Genomic DNA, 21806 nt, shown 5'->3' with positions numbered 1-21806 from the left:
ACGGCTGTATACACGATATGTGTACTTATTTACTATATTACAGCGACTCCTTCTATAACTTTCTATGATATACAGTGAGTGACAAATGTTATTGTACACCTTTTTCTAATATAATGCTCACAATCATTTGCATGAAAAGTATTTTGCATTTATTATTTATGAAAATAAACGGCATTCTAACAAATAAATCAAAGTTTCACACTTTTAAAATTTATTTTTATATGGAAGAAAATGCGCAACATCTTCAAGAAAAATTAAAATAAATAAAAAAATCAACGGTAACTTTATATAAAGTGTGAAACTTTGATTTATGTGGTTAAGAATGAACTATATTTTCATAAATATATGCAAAAAATTTTTCATCAAAATAATTGTGAATATTATATAAAAAAAAGTGTACACTAACATTTGGCACTGACTTTATTCAGGTGACGTTAAAAATATTAACGCAAATTCTTCCTTCATATTACAGAAGAAGTGTGCTTTTTTGACGGTGTTTTTCTTCAACTCGCATTTTTGCATTCACGCATGTAGATGTGCCTTCTTCATTGAGCTCACAAGAGATGAATGAAAATTAAAATTAAAAAACCTGGGGCAATACACTTGAAGTGATATACATACATACTTAGCTAGCTAACAATGCCGTTGGCACAACCCTTTTAAATAACTCGAATGTAACTTTTTAAATAGTTGGCAATGCTTTTGAAACACCACAAACATATTCTTTATTTTCAAACTAAAGATTTATTAACGCATGTGTATAACTTAGTTCAGATTTTCACAATTTTTTTTTTTCTCGTAGACCATTTCAAAATTTTACTGGTTTCGACACGGGGTCTACACTTCTACCATATTTCCAAAACTTGTAAAAAAAATTTGAAAATTAGATCTAACGATGGTAATTTGCATCGCGCCTGAGTTCCAATTCTAAGTTCCGAGTGGTAAGAAATAATAAAGTAATGTAAAAAAAATATTTTTTTTAAAAATAAGCTTTTATTTAACATGTTTAATCAAAGGAATAAAATAAGTAGTGAAACAAAATATTTTTTAGCAAGAAAATTTTGTCAAAACTGCAAATGAATAAAATAAAATAAGTTAAGGTCTCGTTAAAGTTACTAAAAGCCATTTAGTGAAAGGAGTTATTCAAACTCTAATGAAAATTACTAACAATTTGTACTAGTTTACTTCGTTTTTAAAAAAGCTTGTCGCGCGAATAGCAAACCGGCATTTAAATATCTGCATACATACATATAAATACATACATACCTAACCAATTATGCATGTACGCTGAATTCGCCGACAAAACGTGAAGCAACAAAACGGCAAAGCTTAATTGTTAGGTAAATCTAAGCAAATATATTTGCTCTTTGCTATCCAAACCAAATAAATATTTTCATTGCGTGAACTCCTATTTTATCAACGCCAACTTAGATTCTCTTCGAGTCTGCCGTGGATCCCTGGGGCCACCTGCATCACTTTGCGAGTTACTGATTAAGTTAAATTCGACTTCTCAAAGAGGTGGCAAACCTCTTCAAAATATTTTAAAACTACAACACATACATATATACATACTTCAATTAACTCAAGTTGAATTTGACTTTTTAAACATCGATAGGTACCTTTAAATGATTTATGGAACTTATTAAATAATTTTTTAACAGATGGCCACCTTTTTTAAAAAAATAGACCTTATTGCAAATCTAAGCGCTAAGCGCTTTAAATTGGGTCCTCATTTTCAGAGATATCGTACTACAAAGATTCGTATTTTGAACAAATTTAAGGTCCTTTTACATAATTCGGCTTCCTTTAATATTGCTATTAAGCAAACAGCATTAAATCATTAATGAATTTTTGTATCATAAATTATGCTACAGCTGGCTACTTCTCACTTTTCCCGCCAGACTCTTATCTCTGCCGAATATTCGCTTAATGGTTTTTTGCTGTTACAAATACTTACATACTCGTATGTATGTACTATGTAGTTGAAATTTACTGTTGTTGCTATAATGTTGTGTATTTTCATGCCTGCCACATCGAACGCAGCGATCATCTGTCATTCGCCCCCGTTACACACCCATATTCTTAGTTACACATTGGAGCTGGTGGTATTGCCAGTCATTTAGTTGGTCTTACTTACATAAAAGTTCCGCTTACACCTCTCACACGCACACAACAAAAGTAACATTATTTATGTGAGCAATGCAATTGGTCCAGACCCTGGTAAAAACCCTGCAGTGAAAAGCCAAATCAGTTAGAAAAAACACTAGTTCATTAACTAGTATGTGCCTACCAGTTCGACAATTTCGAAGATCTTAAGCGTTCAGCGACATCTGCGTTTGAATTGCCAGAGCCTAAAATAAAACGCAATTAATTGCTTTTCTTACAAATGTCGGCTGTGGCGTCACGTGAAGACTACTGGTTCTGGTTCTGAGATCAAAGGTTTGATGCCGCTTGGAGGTTGTTAAGATTTTTAAAGTTAAACCAATGTAAGTTAAAATAATTATTTCAATATAAATACAAATAACATATTTGAAAATCTAATTGCATTACAGAAAAAACACACAGCGGGAAGAAATGCTTGTGCCATAAAAAAAAAACTTATAAAAAATTAAAAAAAAAATATATTTTCTCTCTATAAAATTAGAAAGTAGCTATAAAAAAAAATAAAAAAATCAAATAAAATAAAAAATTCCCTACGCCAGGACTTGCACCTCAGGCATACTAAGCGGGGGGGGTGAAATAACACAAACGGCAATAACGCAAAATTTGCTTTATTTCACTTTTAAATGGAAAATAATACCAAAATCTGAGTTTTGCTTTATTTCCAACAAAGGTTGGAAATAAAACAAATTTTGCCTTATTTCCCATTGCTTATTTATACTATTTGTAAAAAAAAAACACAGTTTACTGACAGAAGCAAAAAGAACTTTGTTTATTCCAAAAATACAGTTAAACCAAGGCACATTGCACAGGTAATATCAGTATAGCAGCTGATTTGATTTATTTCAAATTATTTGTTCTCGAAAATGTCAAATATTTAACATTTCTTCTCAAAAAAATTATAAATTGTTAAAATCTATTTGCATGTGAAACATTTTCCATACAAAACCAGCGATTAAATAGCAGCTTTTGGAAAGCTCGACCAACTCAGCAGCACAACCGCTGATTACTGGACCTGGCACAGGATGGTGGATCAATGCTTCGAGAAGCGAACCAATTTACTAAGAAAGAAAGCTGCAACAATTTTCATTTTTTCAATTTAAATTTTTTACCTTTTTCGTATTTCGCATGGCACGCTTTGATGTAGAAGAAAAAAATCAGAACAGTTTTTGGCACCTTCGATACCAGAAGCAACAACAAAATACAGGCAAATGTTGTTTTTGCTCAAATGCTCTAAACCTGTTTGATAGGCCTTGAATTAAACAAAAAATGTGATATAATTCATATGAAGAAAGTAATATTCACAAAATATTTTTACTTATGAAAAGTCTAACAAAATATAGGAAAAGCATCGTCTTTAAAAACTGCTCCGCATATTGGACATAGCGCTTTTGTATGAATTTATTCTGCATGCTTTTTAATATGTTGTTAAAAACATTGCTGGAAAACCTTAAAATGTTAGCATGGAACCATGTCGCAATAAACAGATGAAGTAATAAAACGGATTTCTCGCTTTATTTTCTGACATTCGGCTGCCTTATAGTCACATTTTATAGGCAAATTTTCAAATAAAGCAGTGGCACCTGGTAAATTCCACTATGGGTGGGATGCAGCATGCAATAACACCATACACAATAATTCCCATTACTTGGACATTAAAAAGCAGTTTCAGAAGTGAACTAGTGTTATTTTATAATTTTTCCTTTTTCTAAACGGTTATAATGCCACCAGTACATAATTGCGAAAGGAGGGGAGGGGCGGGGGACGCGAGCGCGTCGTGGAACGCGGCGCGGGGTGGCGCGGGGCGGCGCGGGGCGGCGCGCCAACGCGGACCGCCGCGACGCCGGGCACTTTCAAAATTGTATACTTACAAATCCGTCCATTTAACTTGTTCATGTACTACTTTTTGTCAAATGTAACTGGGTGACTACATACGTACATATGTGCACTAGTTTGCTTTATTACTCAAATTGTTAAGTATAAAAGTTGGTCTTATTGCTCAACGAGAAATGAAATAAAGCAAATTTGTGTTATTTCACATTCAAATGGGAAATAACACAAATTAGCGTTATTGCCGTTTGTGTTATTTCACCCCCCCCCCCATACTAAGCGAGTGCTTTCCTGTGTCGGCCATTGCGACTGTTGGAGCGCCTCGAGTTAAACCGCATACTTATGCTCATCACCTGGTATGATGCTACTAGTATTTCTACTAGTAGATGCTGATGCAAAGCCTGACAATTGACATCTAGTAGGACATCGCAATGTTTAAAATATCAGTCGCTAGCATTGAAAAAGGATAGAACGGGTACTAGTTGGGCTGAAACGCAAACTGGTAGAACTCTAGTTCATAACTAGTAGCTTTCCCTACAGGGAATCTACATATACACATATGTATTTACTTACATATGTATGTATAAGTTTGTTTGAAGGGAAACCAACTATTACAGCATCCCTTTACATTGTATGAATTGTTGTAAAAATTTTCGCACGCCTGTCCTCACTGTTCACACATTTACTTTTTTACACTCTTCATGCCGTTAGCATTTCAAGTAACTGTATATCTACTACATACATACATACGCATACTTACATACATGCATGCGTGCGTGCTCGTGTTGGCCTTTGCATTATTATTACAGTCTCTCGGCCATTTTTTTCGACTTTGAATTATCGCAACGCCAAGATTTATTTTTATTGCAGCGAAAAGAAAAGCGGAGCAGAGTGTAGGCAGTGCATATACATACAGCATGGCATGAATTGTGGTAATGGCTGCGTAAGCGCACTTTTTCAACGCATTACAGCTTGTGAGTAAAACGCGACCCGTTCACCTGTGTGCGCCAAGTGGGCGTGTGTGTGAGTGCATGGGCTTGGCAGGCCTGTTTCAGCTTCGACCTTTTGCGTTTATTTAAGATTTATATTGGCATACAATAAATGCATAAGCACGCGTATTACTAGTTATGTATAGTATGTATGTATGTTTGTATATGTTTTGCGATTTTTTTCCAACAATAAGCTGCTTAAAAGGCCTCATACATTGGAGGTGCTTGATTGAGTCTACTTTTCATCATGCTAGGAGTATGTACTATGAATGTACATATGTATGCATGTGTGATGGAATTTTTATTGCCCTATATTTTTTCGGTAACAAATTTTGTTCTGGTTTTAAGTGTGTGTGGAAATATTCTTGATGTAACCCATTTAACCAAAATGTGAAGACGAACTTAAAATGATAATGGTACTCTTATGGAAAACGGTGAGTATTGTGATAAATATATCGATCACAATAAATATTATAACGGAAAAAAAAACAGCGATGAATTTTGGAAAAATATTAAATCATTTTTTGATGAAACACTTTGAACTATTAACACTATTAATTCACCAAACATTTACTTGTTTATATCGATAAACCGATATATTTGTATATTAATCAATATTTCCATAGATATAATATCGCTAAATATATCGATAGTAAGAATAGGCGACCACTGTAGTTGAGTGATTAGGGGTGCAAACTACCAGCCCGTAGGACCTGGGTCCGCTACGTGGCCGAGCAACATCTGGATAATAATTTTATTAACATCAGTGGCTTCTCGGCAGGCAAGGGTAAAACTCCGAGACAGCAGAGAGTTTTAGGTAGCTGCATTTGTGTTATAACATTAAGTCTTCTTCTTCTTATTTGGCGCTGTAACCGCCTAAGCGATTTTGGCCGAGTCCAAAACAGCACGCCAGTCATATCTCTTCTGTGCTAACTGACGCCAATTGAAAATGCCAAGTGAAGCCAAGTCCTTCTCCACCTGGTCTTTCCAACGCAGAGGAGGCCTTCCTCTTCCTCTGTTCCCAGGACGCGGCCCGCGTTAAATATTTTCAGAGCAGGAGCGTTTCTGTCCTTCCGAACGACATGGCCAAGCCAGCGGAGCCGCTGAATTTTAATTCGCTGCACTATGTCTATATCGTTGTAAAGCTCATACAGCTCATCGTTAAATCGTCTGCGATATTCGCCATCACCAACGCGTAAAGGTCCGTAAATCTTTCGCAGAATCTTTCTCTCGAAAACTCCAAGAGCCGCCTCATCAGATGCTTTCATTGTCCATGCTTCCGCGCCATACACCAGCACAGGCATGATGAGTGACTTATAGAGTGTGATCTTTGTACGACGAGAGAGGACTTTACTTCTCAATTGCCTACTCAGCCCAAAGTAGCACTTGTTGGCAAGAGTGATTCTCCGTTGGATTTCAAGGCTGACATTATTATTGGTGTTAATGCTGGTTCCCAAATAAACGAAGTCGTCTACTTTTTCAAACTTGTAACTGTCAACAGTGACGTGGGTGCCAAGACGCGTATGCTCTGACTGTTTGTGTGCTGACAGGAGATACTTCGTTTTGTCCTCGTTCACCACCAGACCCATTCGCTTTGCTTCTCTATCCAATCCCGAGAAGGCAGAACAGACGTAGCCCTTGTTTTTACCGATAATATCGATGTCGTCGGCATACGCCAGCAATTGTACGCTCTTATAAAGTATTGTGCCTGAGCGGTTCAGTTCTGCGGCTCGTATTATCTTCTCCAACATAAGATTAAAGAAATCACACGAAAGGGGGTCCCCTTGTCTGAAACCTCGTTTGGTATCAAACGGCTCGGAGAGGTCCTTCCCTATTCTGACGGAGCTGGTGGTATTGCTCAACGTCATTTTACACAGCCGTATTAGTTTCGCGGGGATACCAAATTCAGACATCGCGGCATAAAGGCAACTTCTCTTCGTGCTGTCGAAAGCGGCTTTGAAATCGACAAATAGATGGTGTGTGTCGATCCTATTCTCGCGGGTCTTTTCCAAGATTTGGCGTATTGTGAATACCTGATCTATGGTGGATTTTCCAGGCCTAAAGCCACACTGATAAGGTCCAATCAGCTCGTTGACGGTGGGCTTCAGTCTTTCGCACAATACGCTCGATAATACCTTGTAACCTATGCTTAGAAGGCTAATTCCGCGGTAGTTGGCGCGTATGGCGGGGTCGCCTTTCTTGTGGATTGGGCAGAGCACACTTAAATTCCAGTCGTCGGGCATGCGTTCATCTGACCATATTCTGCATACGAGCTGATGCATGCACCTCATCAGCTCCTCGCCGCCGTACTTGAATAGCTCGGCTGGCAGGCCGTCAGCTCCAGCAGCTTTGTTGTTTTTCAGCCGCGTAATCGCTATTCGTACCTCGTCATAGTCAGGCGGTGGGACAGCTACTCCATCATCATCGACTGGGGACTCGGGTTCGTCTTCCTCACTACTTTCAGCGCTGCTACCATTCAGTAGGTTATAAAAGTGTTCCCTCCACAATTTAAGTATATTCTGGACATCGGTCACTAGGTCGCCATTGTTGTTCTTACAGGAGTTCGCCCCGGTCTTGAAACCTTCCGTAAGTCGCCTAACCCTCTGGTAGAATTTTCGGGCGTTCTTCCTGTCGGCCAGCATCTCAAGCTCTTCGCACTCACGTATTTCGGCCTCTCTCTTCTTATTGCGGCAAATACGTCTCGCTTCCTTCTTCAGTTCCCTATAACGGTCCCACATGGCTCGCGTTGCGCCCGATCGCAGCGTGGCCCTGTAGGCGGCATCTTTTTTCTCTGCGGCTTCTTGACATTCCTCATCGTACCAGTTGTTCTTTCGGGCTCGCTGAAATCCAACTACTTCTTCGGCGGCGGTACTTAATGATCGGGAAATGTGGTTCCACTGCTCGCGTACGTCGGATTGTTGAAGAGTGCTCTCAGAGAGCAGGTGTGTGAGTCGAGTGGCGAATAAATTGGCCGTCTGTTGTGATTGCAGCTTTTCGACGTTAAGCTTTCCTTGCATTGTTGGGCGCACATTTTTTGCTGCACAGAGGCGGGTGCGTATCTTGGCTACAACAAGATAGTGGTCCGAGTCGATGTTTGGCCCTCGGAGTGTACGTGCGTCCAAAACGCTTGAAGCATGCCTTCCGTCTATCACAACATGATCGATTTGGTTTCTCGTTTTTCGATCTGGAGACAGCCATGTAGCTTGGTGGATGTTCTTATGCTGGAACCTAGTACTACATATTACCATATTTCGGGCCCCGGCGAAGTCGATCAGCCTCAGTCCGTTATCGGACGTTTCGTCGTGGAGGCTGAATTTTCCGACAGTGGCGCCAAAGATCCCTTCCTTGCCCACCTTGGCATTAAAATCGCCAAGCACGATTTTGACATCGTGTCGGGGGCAGCGCTCATATGTACGTTCCAAGCGCTCATAGAAGAGATCCTTGGACGCCTCATCCTTCTCTTCCGTCGGGGCATGGGCGCAGATGAGCGAGATGTTGAAGAATCTAGCTTTGATGCGGATTGTGGCTAGACGTTCGTCCACCGGGGTGAACGCCAGTACTCGGCGACGGAGTCTCTCTCCTACCACGAATCCAACACCGAATTTGCGCTCCTTTACGTGGCAACTGTAGTAGACGTCGCAAGGCTTCACGCTTACTTTACCTTGCCCCGTCCATCGCATTTCTTGGATGGCGGTGATGTCAGCCTTTGTCTTCCCGAGGACATCAACCAGCCGGGCAGAGGCACCTTCCCCATTAAGGGTCCGGATATTCCAGGTGCATACCCTTAAATCATAGTCCTTTATACGTTTGCCGTGGTCGTCATCAGAAAAAGGGGGTCTCATCCGAGGCTTGTTGGAATTTTTCATTGGGCGGGGTTTTAACGTGGCGGGACCCAAACCCAGCGCACGCGAAGTTTTACGCCTTCTCACTTTAGCTCGCTCCCAAACGGGTGTTTGGTTGCTACCCAGAGGATACGTGGATATAAATATCCGGACGTTGTGAGCTGCGATTTGAACCGTACGCACAAGAATCGCTTCTGGCCACTCCCAGGTGAATGGCAGTCAAAAGTTTTCCACTTCTGCGCACGGAACCATCCTCCATTAAGTCACACATGACAAATTGGAGAAGCTCGGCCAGAAACTTAGTACAAATTTTAAGCGCCAAATATTTTTTAATGAGTAAGTATGCCAATTGTAGTGTCGAAAAATATATCTTTAGTGATAACAATAAATATATCGATAACAAAGTCGTTAAACATATAGACAGAAATGTCGAAAAATATATCTAGCGTAATTCCGACAAATTTATTAATAGTAAAGTTGATAAATATATTGATAATTATGTTAAGGAAAGAGAAAACTCGTTTTGGCGATGGGAAAATTGAAGGAGGCATAAACTAACGTATAACCATGGCTATGCCAGCATTTAAATTATGAAACATTTAGTTAAAATAAATATATCGATAACAATATTGCTGCCTAGCAAATCTATGATAATCTCTTAAGTACCGAAGTCAATATTAAATTTGTTGATGCATGCGGCGATGAATATGTCTCTATACATAACGGGTGATTTTTTTGAGGTTAGGATTTTCATGCATTAGTATTTGACAGATCACGTGGGATTTCAGACATGGTGTCAAAGAGAAAGATGCTCAGTATGCTTTGAAATTTCATCATGAATAGACTTACTAACGAGCAACGCTTGCAAATCATTGAATTTTATTACCAAAATCAGTGTTCGGTTCGAAATGTGTTTCGCGCTTTACGTCCGATTTATGGTCTACATAATCGACCAAGTGAGCAAACAATTAATGCGATTGTGACCAAGTTTCGCACTCAGTTTACTTTATTGGACATTAAACCAACCACACGAATGCGTACAGTGCGTACAGAAGAGAATATTGCGTCTGTTTCTGAGAGTGTTGCTGAAGACCGTGAAATGTCGATTCGTCGCCGTTCGCAGCAATTGGGTTTGTGTTATTCGACCACATGGAAGATTTTACGCAAAGATCTTGGTGTAAAACCGTATAAAATACAGCTCGTGCAAGAACTGAAGCCGAACGATCTGCCACAACGTCGAATTTTCAGTGAATGGGCCCTAGAAAAGTTGGCAGAAAATCCGCTTTTTTATCGACAAATTTTGTTCAGCGATGAGGCTCATTTCTGGTTGAATGGCTTCGTAAATAAGCAAAATTGCCGCATTTGGAGTGAAGAGCAACCAGAAGCCGTTCAAGAACTGCCCATGCATCCCGAAAAATGCACTGTTTGGTGTGGTTTGTACGCTGGTGGAATCATTGGACCGTATTTTTTCAAAGATGCTGTTGGACGCAACGTTACGGTGAATGGCGATCGCTATCGTTCGATGCTAACAAACTTTTTGTTGCCAAAAATGGAAGAACTGAACTTGGTTGACATGTGGTTTCAACAAGATGGCGCTACATGCCACACAGCTCGCGATTCTATGGCCATTTTGAGGGAAAACTTCGGAGAACAATTCATCTCAAGAAATGGACCGGTAAGTTGGCCACCAAGATCATGCGATTTGACGCCTTTAGACTATTTTTTGTGGGGCTACGTCAAGTCTAAAGTCTACGGAAATAAGCCAGCAACTATTCCAGCTTTGGAAGACAACATTTCCGAAGAAATTCGGGCTATTCCGGCCGAAATGCTCGAAAAAGTTGCCCAAAATTGGACTTTCCGAATGGACCACCTAAGACGCAGCCGCGGTCAACATTTAAATGAAATTATCTTCAAAAAGTAAATGTCATGGACCAATCTAACGTTTCAAATAAAGAACCGATGAGATTTTGCAAATTTTATGCGTTTTTTTTAAAAAAAAAGTTATCAAGCTCTTAAAAAATCACCCGTTAGTTTAAAAGAAAGTCGAGATTCTTTGGACGCGGTAATCTCGAAAACTACTGAACGGATTTTGACGAGATTTTCTCTAATATACTCTGTATCGACAGGAGAGTGACTTTTTTTTTACTTAGAATTTTAATAGGGTTGACACCTGTCTAAAAAACTATAAGATCCGCACCGTTCGTTGGAGAACAAAAGATGAGATGTCAAGTAATAGGGATTGGCCTCTAGAAAGGCATTCATGTTTTTTTTTCAATAGGGTTGCCACCTGTTACTAAAGTTAAAATATGTAATCATAATAAGCGTATAAGCGTAGGCATCAGTTCTGCACCGTCACCGTAAAACGAAAAGACTTAGCCTCTACATGTGAAATAATGTATTACTTTTCTAAGTAGGGTTGCCGCCTGTTTAAAAATTATTATCTTCTATACATAGTATAAACGAAAGTCGAGATATTTTGACTAAGCTAATCTCAAAAACCAATGAACGGATTTGTACGAGATTTTTTAAGTATAATCGGTATCGATAGAAATATTATCCTTAGTACTTTAAACTCCTATAGAGTTGCCATCTGTCTAAAAAATTATTAGATCCGCAATGTTCGTTAGATTACAAGAAAGGAGGTATTAAACAAAATGGCTCGGCTTTTAAATGTTCAATAATGTATTACTTTTTGAGTAGGGTTGCCACTTTTTAAAAATTATAAAATCTGCACCGTTTGTTGGGCTAAAAACTGAGGTACCAAGTGAAAGGATATGGTCTCCGCATTTGCAATAAGTTTTTATTTTTTATTTGAGTGGGGTTGCCAACTATTTAAAAATTATGTACGCGAGGGCAATTTTTGTTAATGACATTGGATTTGCGCAGTTCATTCAATTTAAAAAAAAAATGAGTTGTCAAAGGAAAAGGCTTTACCTTCCAATTCGCAGTAAGGTCTTATTTTTCGAAGAGAGTTGTAACCTGCAGGTTGTAAAATTGCAGCTAAGCCTTAATCGTTTTTTGGTTGGTTGGAAGAGAACATTTTCATCATCGCGTTTGCGAATAAATCAGTTTGTGGTGAGCAATTATTATCTCGATCTATACTTGAAGTGCATTTTAAAAACTATGTAGTATTTCAAAGCATGCCCTAGAAGCATTCGAATGAGTCGAATTTTAGATTCCCACAACCTAAATACATATGTATGTACGCCGCTAGTTTGGCTTACGGGGTGTATGTACCTTCGTAAATTCGTAAATAAAAAGGGCAATTTTTCACACGTATACACGCACAATAGCCCACAGTTCATATTATTAACACCACCTATGTTTTATTAGACTTTTTATAGCTCTTAAATAGTTTTTGTATACACCACTGATGAATGGGCAATCATATCACAAGGCTCGGATTTGATTTAAGCTGGAATACAATTAAACATTTCAATTTGCCATTTGTGTCACGAATTTGCAGATTATATTGACAAACGATTGAAGTAGCGTAGCAAAATATTTACTAGTACATGGAAAAGCGAAGCTAATATCGGTAATTGAATTATGTCATGGAACATTAAGGCTTTGGAAAAGAAAAAGTGGAAGAGTTAAAAGAGAAACAGATGATAGAATTATATGTACATACTTCCCAAAAAGTTAAAATAAAAGCCGAAGAATGCGTCTATTACTGAAACTTTTAAGTATCTGATACTTAAATAAGTTCATATGCAAAATACTTAAGCAAATCTACTCAATATTTTAGCCAATATTCGATAGCACTTAAGCGTTGACGGTTTTAGGCCTTGCTGTTTTGAATAAACCAAGTGAATCAGCATGGAAAATCACAAAATTAAAAAATAAAATGACTGCTTAGTAACCCAACAGGAAAAATTGCAGCGCATAAATACAATTGCTGATTGAGGAGTGGTGCGCTTTTGATCATTTCGAAGCAGTTTGCCCCACCTTTAGCGCGGTTAGCCTGAATCCTGTGATGTGAATCATATTTACTATTAGTTCACAGCCATCGAGAAAGGTTGCTTACAGGTCACTGTTTCTAAGTCACCAACGCCACACCAGCTTGTTACTTTTGAATTTCCCTATAGGGAATCTACAGCGCTTTTGCCACTTTACCATACGTAACTACATACATATGTACATATGTACATTCATCGTCTCTCCCAATGTTCTCTCTACGATCTCACTGAGTACACTTTGCGATCGCGTATAGAAGTGCTAAACACCAGCCGCATTCAACTCACAATTAGTCGGCTGAAGGTTATAGACAAAAGAAGAGCCAAATATTATGGTTAAAACGTACGCGCTCAAACCATTAAACATTTCGTCGGCAACTAAAACAATGAAAGCAACATCATCAAAACATTTAACAAGTTTTATTTTGAATAATTTCATGCTGTTTAACGTTTTCACCTGCGCTACTGGCCAAGAGGCAGAGAATGGTAAGTCAATGAAGTATGTATGTATGTAATAAAGTAGAGTGCTTATCAAATCGTCAAGATGTGTTTAATATGTTTGTTGTTAGTACTCACATACATGGGTGAGTAAGTTTAAATGCATGAATGTTAAAGCTGGTTTGTTTATTTGTGCAGCTTCGGTTTTCGTTGCCGCAATGCCAAAAATAAAGTATGTGAAATTCGATGTGCATACAACTATGTACACAGCTGCACTGTTAATTTTGCACAGTTGTAAATATCACATAAATTTTAAATTCATTTTTACGGTAATATTTCTTCGAATCAAAGGTTAAAGCTTAAGAGTTGATTCGCGATTCAAAAGCTCAAAACCCATAAACCATATATAAAAATATATCACTTGTTTGCTGGGAGAGAGCTACATATCTTCGTCTTATTTGGCACTATTACTGTGTATCGGTTTGGGCCGAGACCAAAGAGAGAGCTATGTACATACTATAAACCAACTTTTTCTTTGTTAAGCATGCATAAATGCCTGCATGCCGGTGTCAAATAGTTTTTTTAACTCTTAGGCGTTTTTCACTTAATTTTCTCGAAAAATATTTTATATGCACAAATTTTGACGGCTCAGTCAAGGTTATGGTAGCTTTCCAGTTTTAGTCGATTTTTATAGCTTCAGCCAATGATTTTTATTCAAGAAATAATTACTGACTAAACCTTTTAAAATTTCATGTATATGTTTTTCCAACAAATACGTGTTATAACATATTTGAAATAATAATAGTTCTACTAAAAAAAATTAGAATCGGAAATATATCGATATTTCTAAAAAAAAAAAAAAATATTAATAAATGAATCGGTACTGGCATCGATCAAATTATTTTTAAATACATTTACCGACTTTTTAGATTATGTGCAGACAACTTTTAAGACAATTTAATAACAAATACAACTTTTCTAAAACTACAACAAATTATTTTTATGCTTTTTTTAATCAAAACAACCGTTTTATGAAAGTAGTACTTGCATTGTATTCCATTTTTTGTGGGAAAATTTAATTTTTCCAACAAATGCGTAATATGTGATATCGATAATTTAATAAATTTTATTCTTTTAAGATACATATACCGATTCCATACCAATTTCTTGGATTATGTGTAGAAAATTTTGAGACCAATTTAATTATAACGATCAATATCGATATAGTTAACGATAAGTATTGATCAATTTTGAGAACTCTGTTAAAAAATCATTTTCTGAAACTGCTAGAAACTATTTCTATAAAATTTCAGCAGTCCCCACTCATTCATTCATATTAGATCCGTACGTAAAGAAAATGTATGTAGGTATCAACCCGTCGTGCCGGATGAACATAGATAGTAGTAAAATTTACCGATTAGACCACGCAATTTATCGTGGTCCGTTTATCGTAGAGCAATACTGGTCTAGTGATTGTTATATAGATTTAATTCATGCCTATGTATCAAGTATCAAAGTAGTAAAACTTCCATTTCTATTTACTTTCAGCTTTACCATGCTCTATTGATATTCGACGGGACTTGCCCATGTCCAACCAATCCCAACCGCTGTATCTGAAACCAAAGTCATCCGAGTACTGGCATCCAAACACCGAAGGTTACCTTCAAGTGCCACACGGTCGTTGTATTGAGCTCGTATGCACCGGCCCTTTTGCCAACGTGACCGTTGAGAATGGCACACAAAGCTTAAACTTAGAACCGCATATACGCACCATCTGCCCACGCTGCTTGCGCGGCACCACTTTCCTGCTGAACGATGGCCAATATGAGTTTCGCCACTTTGTTTGCGCGCAGAAGGTGAAATATACCGTTGAGCGGACAACACAGGGCTGTGCAAATAATACTGCCGAAACATATCGCATCGGTTACAATTTGACCGATGGACGCTTTGTTCAAACCCTGCTCGCGTGTTACGATCTTGCACAAATACGTACACATTACACAGAATTCGTTCTTGATTCTGCCAACGCGCGCTTTCAAACCGGTGTCAAGCGTTCGAGATTCTCGAAGGTTGGTTACTTTAAAATCGATATGAATTACTTGTACTCGCAAAAAAATCAACACGCACAAGCTGCAAAAGTATTCGGCAGCACGGAAATAGCAATGACATATTTCGATTCGAAATTAAAGTATTTGTCACGCGGTCATCTGACTGCGAAAGCGGATAAAATCTATGCGACGGAGCAGCAAACCACATTCAATTTCTTCAACGTGGCGGCCCAGTGGCAGCCATTCAATGGCGTCAGTTGGGCAAAGATGGAGGACAAAATGCGTAAATATTTAGCTGAGAATCAGCGAACTGCCACTTGCTTCAGTGGCACATACGGCACAATGCACTTTACGCGCGCAAGTGATAATATGAGCGTGCCATTTTTCCTGGCGCAGGATGAGAATAATAATGACGTGATTGCAGTGCCGCAGCAGTTCTACCGCATCTGTTCGGTTGGAAGCAACGTGGGCATAGCTATTTTAGGAGTTAATAATATACATGCAACTTTAGATGAAATACTTAAGTATTTACTGTGCGATGATGTAAGTGAGCAGGTGCCTTGGTTGAGTTGGATAAGGAATGAACAGCTTTTAGAGTATGGCTATTTATATGCATGTCGGGTGTCCGAACTCGTAAAGAAGGTGCCAGAATTGCCCGCTCATTTGAACGGGATTACAGAGTTGTTAGTATAGTAGGTTAATATGGTAGGTTAAGTGCAGCGCGCACACTTAGTAATTTAATAGGGAGTATAAGAGTATTTTTTTAGTAGCAAATTGAAACTAGTACTATTGTCTAAATTAATTTATTAATCGTAATACGTATGTACATACATATGTAAATTTGCAATTACAATTCCAGAAAAACCTCATGTTGTTATATTTTTAAAATTAGTTCTCTAAGTAGTTTGGTCGATAATTTCAATAATGATTTGGAAAATAAATACTTCGACGATCAATACATTTTCGGTGCATTAAAAGTGTTAAAATCAGAAATAAAGACGAAACGCAAATGAACATTTGAACGTAGCTATAAACATAAACGCAGACGTAAAATATAAACAAGAAAAGATCCGACGCACGGATCACCGCTTGATGGCAAGGCATGCTAGGAAATGAAACCGAAACTGCCGCGACAAGGAAGAAATTTAGAGTATGGACTGTCTGTCACTGCCTAGCCTTATGGCGGGCAAGAAGACGTTCGCATCATCATCATCTCTTTGTTTGTCTTTCTGACCTAAGCGTAGAAGGCATTCATGGATTCTCGAGCTTATTTAACGTAACCAACTGGTTCTATTTATAGAGGCACGAATGGTGTCGCGGACGTGCCCTCAATTGATGGAAAGTTGGGCCCACCTTTATCCTACATTGTACCCCTCCTATATTGGACCAATCAGCCAATTTAACCTAATCTAAAATTAAAGTAAACATACCCTCCTTTGCCAATACTTTATGTATTTACGGAGACCAGTTCCCGTTCATGTGAGCTCATTATTGGCCAAGTCAACCATAGCTTGAGTATTAGTGGATGCATACCAACTCTCAAAAGGACCTTCTGCCTTCTTTTACTTGACTTCTTTTTATCCTGCACAGGCACCTTGTCGACATCAGAAGATATCGCCTGTCCTGTCTTATTTCTATAAAGCCCCCACGGGTGTAGAGGCGAATGTCGAAGGAATGTGAGCAATTTTCTTAGGAAAAACTGGGATACAATTTTCCTGCTGTCTTCTAAAGATACCTTGTAGTGATAACTTGCATCTTAAAACTCGCGTTCGGAATACCAAAGGAAGACTTCGTTGCCCCACTAGTTTGAACCATGTTCAACCTTTGTCGAGTCCGTCGCTGATAGCAGTATAAATTTTGGAGAAACTGGGGTACCATCTGACCATGGACACATTGGAACGCTCCCAGCGTCCTTCACCTAAGGTATCTCTGTAGAAAGAAAGAAAGTTTTAACATGAACATATTTCCGATCTTAAATAAAGGTTTTTGGGAGTACACCGTGGAAATAGAAAACAATGCGCTAACCTAGTACTTATATTAAGTGCGTAGAAGAAAGAAATCGTAATGAAATCGCTAATGACATGGCATCTGCTATATGAGGGAAGTGTCCGAAATTTACTAAGTAAGCTCTGATAATAGCCAGCTATTCAACCGATTATTAATCCATTGGTTAACTTATCGAATCATAGTTTGAGTGTTAAGCTCCGCAACCAATCGGCGCATGATTTGGCCTGATGTCATGATTCATTTGATCTCCACAAGCCACGTGAAGGCTGCTGTGGATCTACCTTCATTAAAACGAACTTGGATTTCATTTTGTTATGCCCGTATGTATGGTAAGTATAATTCTATCTCTAAATTCTCGAGTGAAATTTATCAGCACTCCCTATACAGCATGAGCACTTTCGGCCAAGACTCCAACCAAATTATATATATGTATAACTTTCGCTTAGTTTCCATCTTGAAAAAAGTTTACCTGGTATATTTTCTGTCATCACAGTCATAAATTTAGGTATGGTCACATCCAATACCAAATCAAAGAAAAATCTGCATTAAATCAGTGAGTAGAAAACTTCGATAAAGTATTAAGATAATAATGCTAATTTGCGTGTGTGTGTGTGCAGGAAGTAACTATAATACATATAACTCAAAAAGTTTTGCCAAATTCACACCAAAAGCTGCACAGACAAAAAGAAAATATACCAAAAAAGAGAATTCAAAAAAAAAACATAAACCAGCAACATAGTGCTAGCTAACACAGAAAAATCAAACAATAGCAAAGTCCAGCTGCGAACAAAAAGAGCAGAACTGAGTAAAGAACTTTTATCCGAAATTTACTAAACGATGTATGCAAACGAGAAACAAAAATTGTTTCTTAGTAAGCGTGACAAATGTGGGTGCACAAGCGTGTAGCAATCAGAGTTGTTAAGCAGACGTTATGAAATCGTGAAAGCATAGTTAAGGAGTGACTGAGTCGCCACAAATCAAAATAAATAAAGTAAAATAATACAATTTTATATACAATAAGGATGTATACAAGGTGTTGTATACTGTGTATACTGTGTATTGTTGTATTATGAAATTTCTTTCTAGATCCCTTTTTCTATCTAGATCCCTACATACCTCTAACCCTGTTTGTTCTAATTACCTTTTATATTCGTCTGTCTTCCTTTATCTTCATTTTAATCTTTATACTCTATCGATAACAAAATCGATAGTAATATCCATCAAAATGTCGGTAACAACGGCTACAAAAATATCGGTAACAAAGTCGATAACAAGTTCGCTAGGAATATCGATAGCGAAATCGATAATAATATTGGTAACAAAGACGATTAAAATATTGATAACAAAATCGATTAAAATGCCGATAAAAAAATCGATAACAAAATCATTACATCTCGATAACAAAGTCAATACATATCGATAGCAAAATCCATAAACATAACAAATTCGACAAACATCGATAACAAATTCGATAACAGAAATATCGATAACAGAATCTAAAAAAATTTCGATAATAATATCGATAAGTTCCGAGAATACCGAAAATCTCTAAAATCCTGAAATAGTTCTCGATTGAGTCTCTGTGTCTCTATCTATATCCATTCTCTATAATTAACTTTATTTTAATCTTTCTTCCTCTATCTTCATCTTTACCTTTATCGGTATCCTCATCCTCCTATTTTTCTTTACATTTATCTTTGTTTTTACTTTTATGTTAATCATTTTCTTCATGTACACCCTTATCAAAGTAAAGAGTTTAAATTTACTTTGATCTTCAATTTTGCCTTTATCCTTACTCAACTTTGTTTTTGTTTTTATTTTTACATTTGCCTTTATCCTTTTCTTTACCTATGTACGTCCTCTTTCATTATTGTATTGGTCTTTTTCTAAGTGTTATTCTTTTACCTTTCATTAGCAAGTTTTTGCTAAATTATCACCATGTGCACACATTCATGAAGCACTTGTTACAGCGCCAACCATTTCCGTTGCACCATTTTTGTGTGAACTTTCCGTTGCACCATTTCCGTGTGCAATTTCCTGCCAATTTACTCCGAACCCAGCATTCGCCGCTAAAGAAGTTTCACTTCAAAAACTTTTTGTTGAACGTTGTTCAAATAAGAAATAATAAGCAATATATTGGAGAGTTTGCGGTATTCGATGGCAATGAAAGCCAAGTAGGTATTTTAAAAATTACTAAATTAAGGCCTAGGCAGTGGATATAATTACGCAATTGGTGTTGGAGGAAAGAAGGAGTCAAATGTAATGGACAATAAAAACGAACGGCTTTTATATATATATTATTTTTAATTTCGTTATCAGCATGTTTAAATATATGACGACAAAGCAAAGACATAAAACTGAACTGTTGGGCAGTTTTCATAAATTGAAGCCGGGCAGTAAAATTTCTATTAAACCTGACCACATAGCCTGAATAATAAAATAATTTTAATAATATGAAAATTGTGTGAAAGTAATCATATAAAGTAACTCATATCAGTGTTCACGTGTTGATTTTTTAAAGATTCACAACGTTTTAAAAGTAAATTTTTTTTCTCAAATTTCTATTAAAATATTCTCCAAGCACGGGATATTAATCAAAACTTTACAACTTTTTTGTGTATGCAGCATTGTAGCCTACACAATTTTAATCTCATGAAGTGCAAGTTTCCAGCGGGTAAAAACCGGGTTGATTTTTAGTATTTTTTTTCGTGACTACCTTTTCGGTTGGTTTTATAGAACAACTATAATTTACAAAAACGGGCGTTATTTTTTCGAAATTTTGTTGCGAGCGGTCTCGCGTTTTTATTTCATATTGTAAAGATTCAGATTTAAAGTTCGAAATTTTGATGAAAATTTTTGCCTAAAGTTTGAAACTCTGATTTATATGGTTTTGGCTAACGCTTGGACAATATTTTTATAGAAATATAATAAAAATTTGTGGCTTGTCAAACGTTGTGAATATTTAAAAACCAACACGTGAACACTTGTGTGAGTCACTGTATGTTTATATAGGTGCAAAAGCAGGATTTACAGTGTTCGTAGTGACAGTTAAGCTGCACTTGGCAGCCTTCTAAGTATGTGCAGACTGGCCCCATGCCCCTAACTAAATATGTACTAAAATAACGCACTAAGATTTAGAGGCTTCTCATTTTCGAACATTCTTTTTCTCTCATCTACAAACAAAAATTTCTTGAAAAAATAGCTGCAATCCCAATTCTACAATCAATTCAATTCATCCACAAACAAAAATTTCTTAAAAAAATAGCTGCAATCCCAATTCGCTCTTGTCTTCTAAAAGCTGTGGTATTAAGGTCTGCAATGGCAAAAATTATATATTGATATTGACTAGAGATGGGCGTGGGACTAAACATTCAATTCTGAACTCGCCCATCCCGACGCTTTTCACTACGGTACTATCTTTTTGGCGAATATTTTACTTTCGGCACACTGAAAGATCTGGCCTATTCGGTTATCGGTTATTCTCATCGTCTCAATAAAACATACAACAACATCTTTTATACATATAACAAAATTGTAACAGGGCGATGTTTGCAGTTATTAAATAAAAATTAATATGGGGGGTCATTATTAGAGGAACAGAAGCCAAATTAGCAATATTCGAGTTTTTTGTCTGTCTTTCTTTATGTTTTTACGCGCTTGCGGAATTGAAGACAGCTTTCACCGATATATTGCTAAATAAAATATAGAAAGAAAAAAGAAAGAGTTGCCACCTGTTTGAAAATTGCAGTTTAAGTAAATTGATAAGATAAAGTAAATATTGCAATGTGGCTGTAAAATGAAAGAGGTTTGAGAAGGGTGTTGCAGCCGAGAATAGTTTTGTGCAGATTGCCACATGTTTCAAAATTTGAATTTAATTTCTTTGAAAAGATAAATTAACTATTGCAATACGTGTATCAAACTGAAGAGGTTTTGGATAATTTACTGCCGAAAACTTTTTTGAGGAGGGCTGCCACCTGTTTGAAAATTTGTATTTAATTAAATTGATAAAATAAATTAAATATTACAATACGGATATCAAATAAGACAATAATACTTTTAAGGCGCAGTGAAGTACGCCGGGTACTTGCTAGTAAAACATAAAATTTGTATTTCATGCAACGCTTTTAAAGATTTTAAGGATTTTTCGGAGTGTCGGGAAATTATGTTTGTCCCTTGCCGCCGGAAAATGTTTAGAGAACTTTCCGATACCGCTCAACGCCGTCATCTTTAAATTTGTACCGTGGCTGCTAATATCCGACGCCCACCTCTAAAATTGGCTATCATCAAAAGCTTAAATATTTATTATTCCATTAGATTGTGATATGCATAAAGCATATGAAAAGACATTAATATTTGAGATGATATTTTAAAGCTTCGACTTCAAAAAATGGAGGAGGTGAGCAATTCGTCGGAATATTTATTTTTATACCCGAGCGCACTTGTGCACAAGGGTATATTAATTTTGTTCACATAACGGTTGTTTGTAACAGCCAAAACGAATCGAGATAGATATAGACAAATGTATACATAAATGAT

The 21806-nt window shown here is 37.2% G+C and overlaps 1 protein-coding gene across 1 annotated transcript; it reads left to right on the top strand.

The window, feature by feature from the left end:
• The first annotated feature begins 13080 nt into the window (after positions 1-13080).
• LOC118739907 lies at positions 13081-16038 on the top strand. The gene is made up of 2 exons (XM_036471407.1): positions 13081-13263; positions 14764-16038. Exons 1-2 carry the CDS (start codon positions 13110-13112, stop codon positions 15954-15956), a joined length of 1347 nt encoding a protein of 448 aa, XP_036327300.1. The 5' UTR covers positions 13081-13109; the 3' UTR covers positions 15957-16038.
• Positions 16039-21806: the final 5768 nt, after the last annotated feature.

Source organism: Rhagoletis pomonella, unplaced genomic scaffold, assembly GCF_013731165.1.
Source record: "Rhagoletis pomonella isolate Grant_MI unplaced genomic scaffold, Rhpom_1.0 Rhpom_scaffold_00005, whole genome shotgun sequence".
In the NCBI taxonomy this organism is placed as follows: Eukaryota; Metazoa; Arthropoda; class Insecta; order Diptera; family Tephritidae; genus Rhagoletis; species Rhagoletis pomonella.
This window is presented reverse-complemented; position numbering and strand designations above follow the sequence as displayed.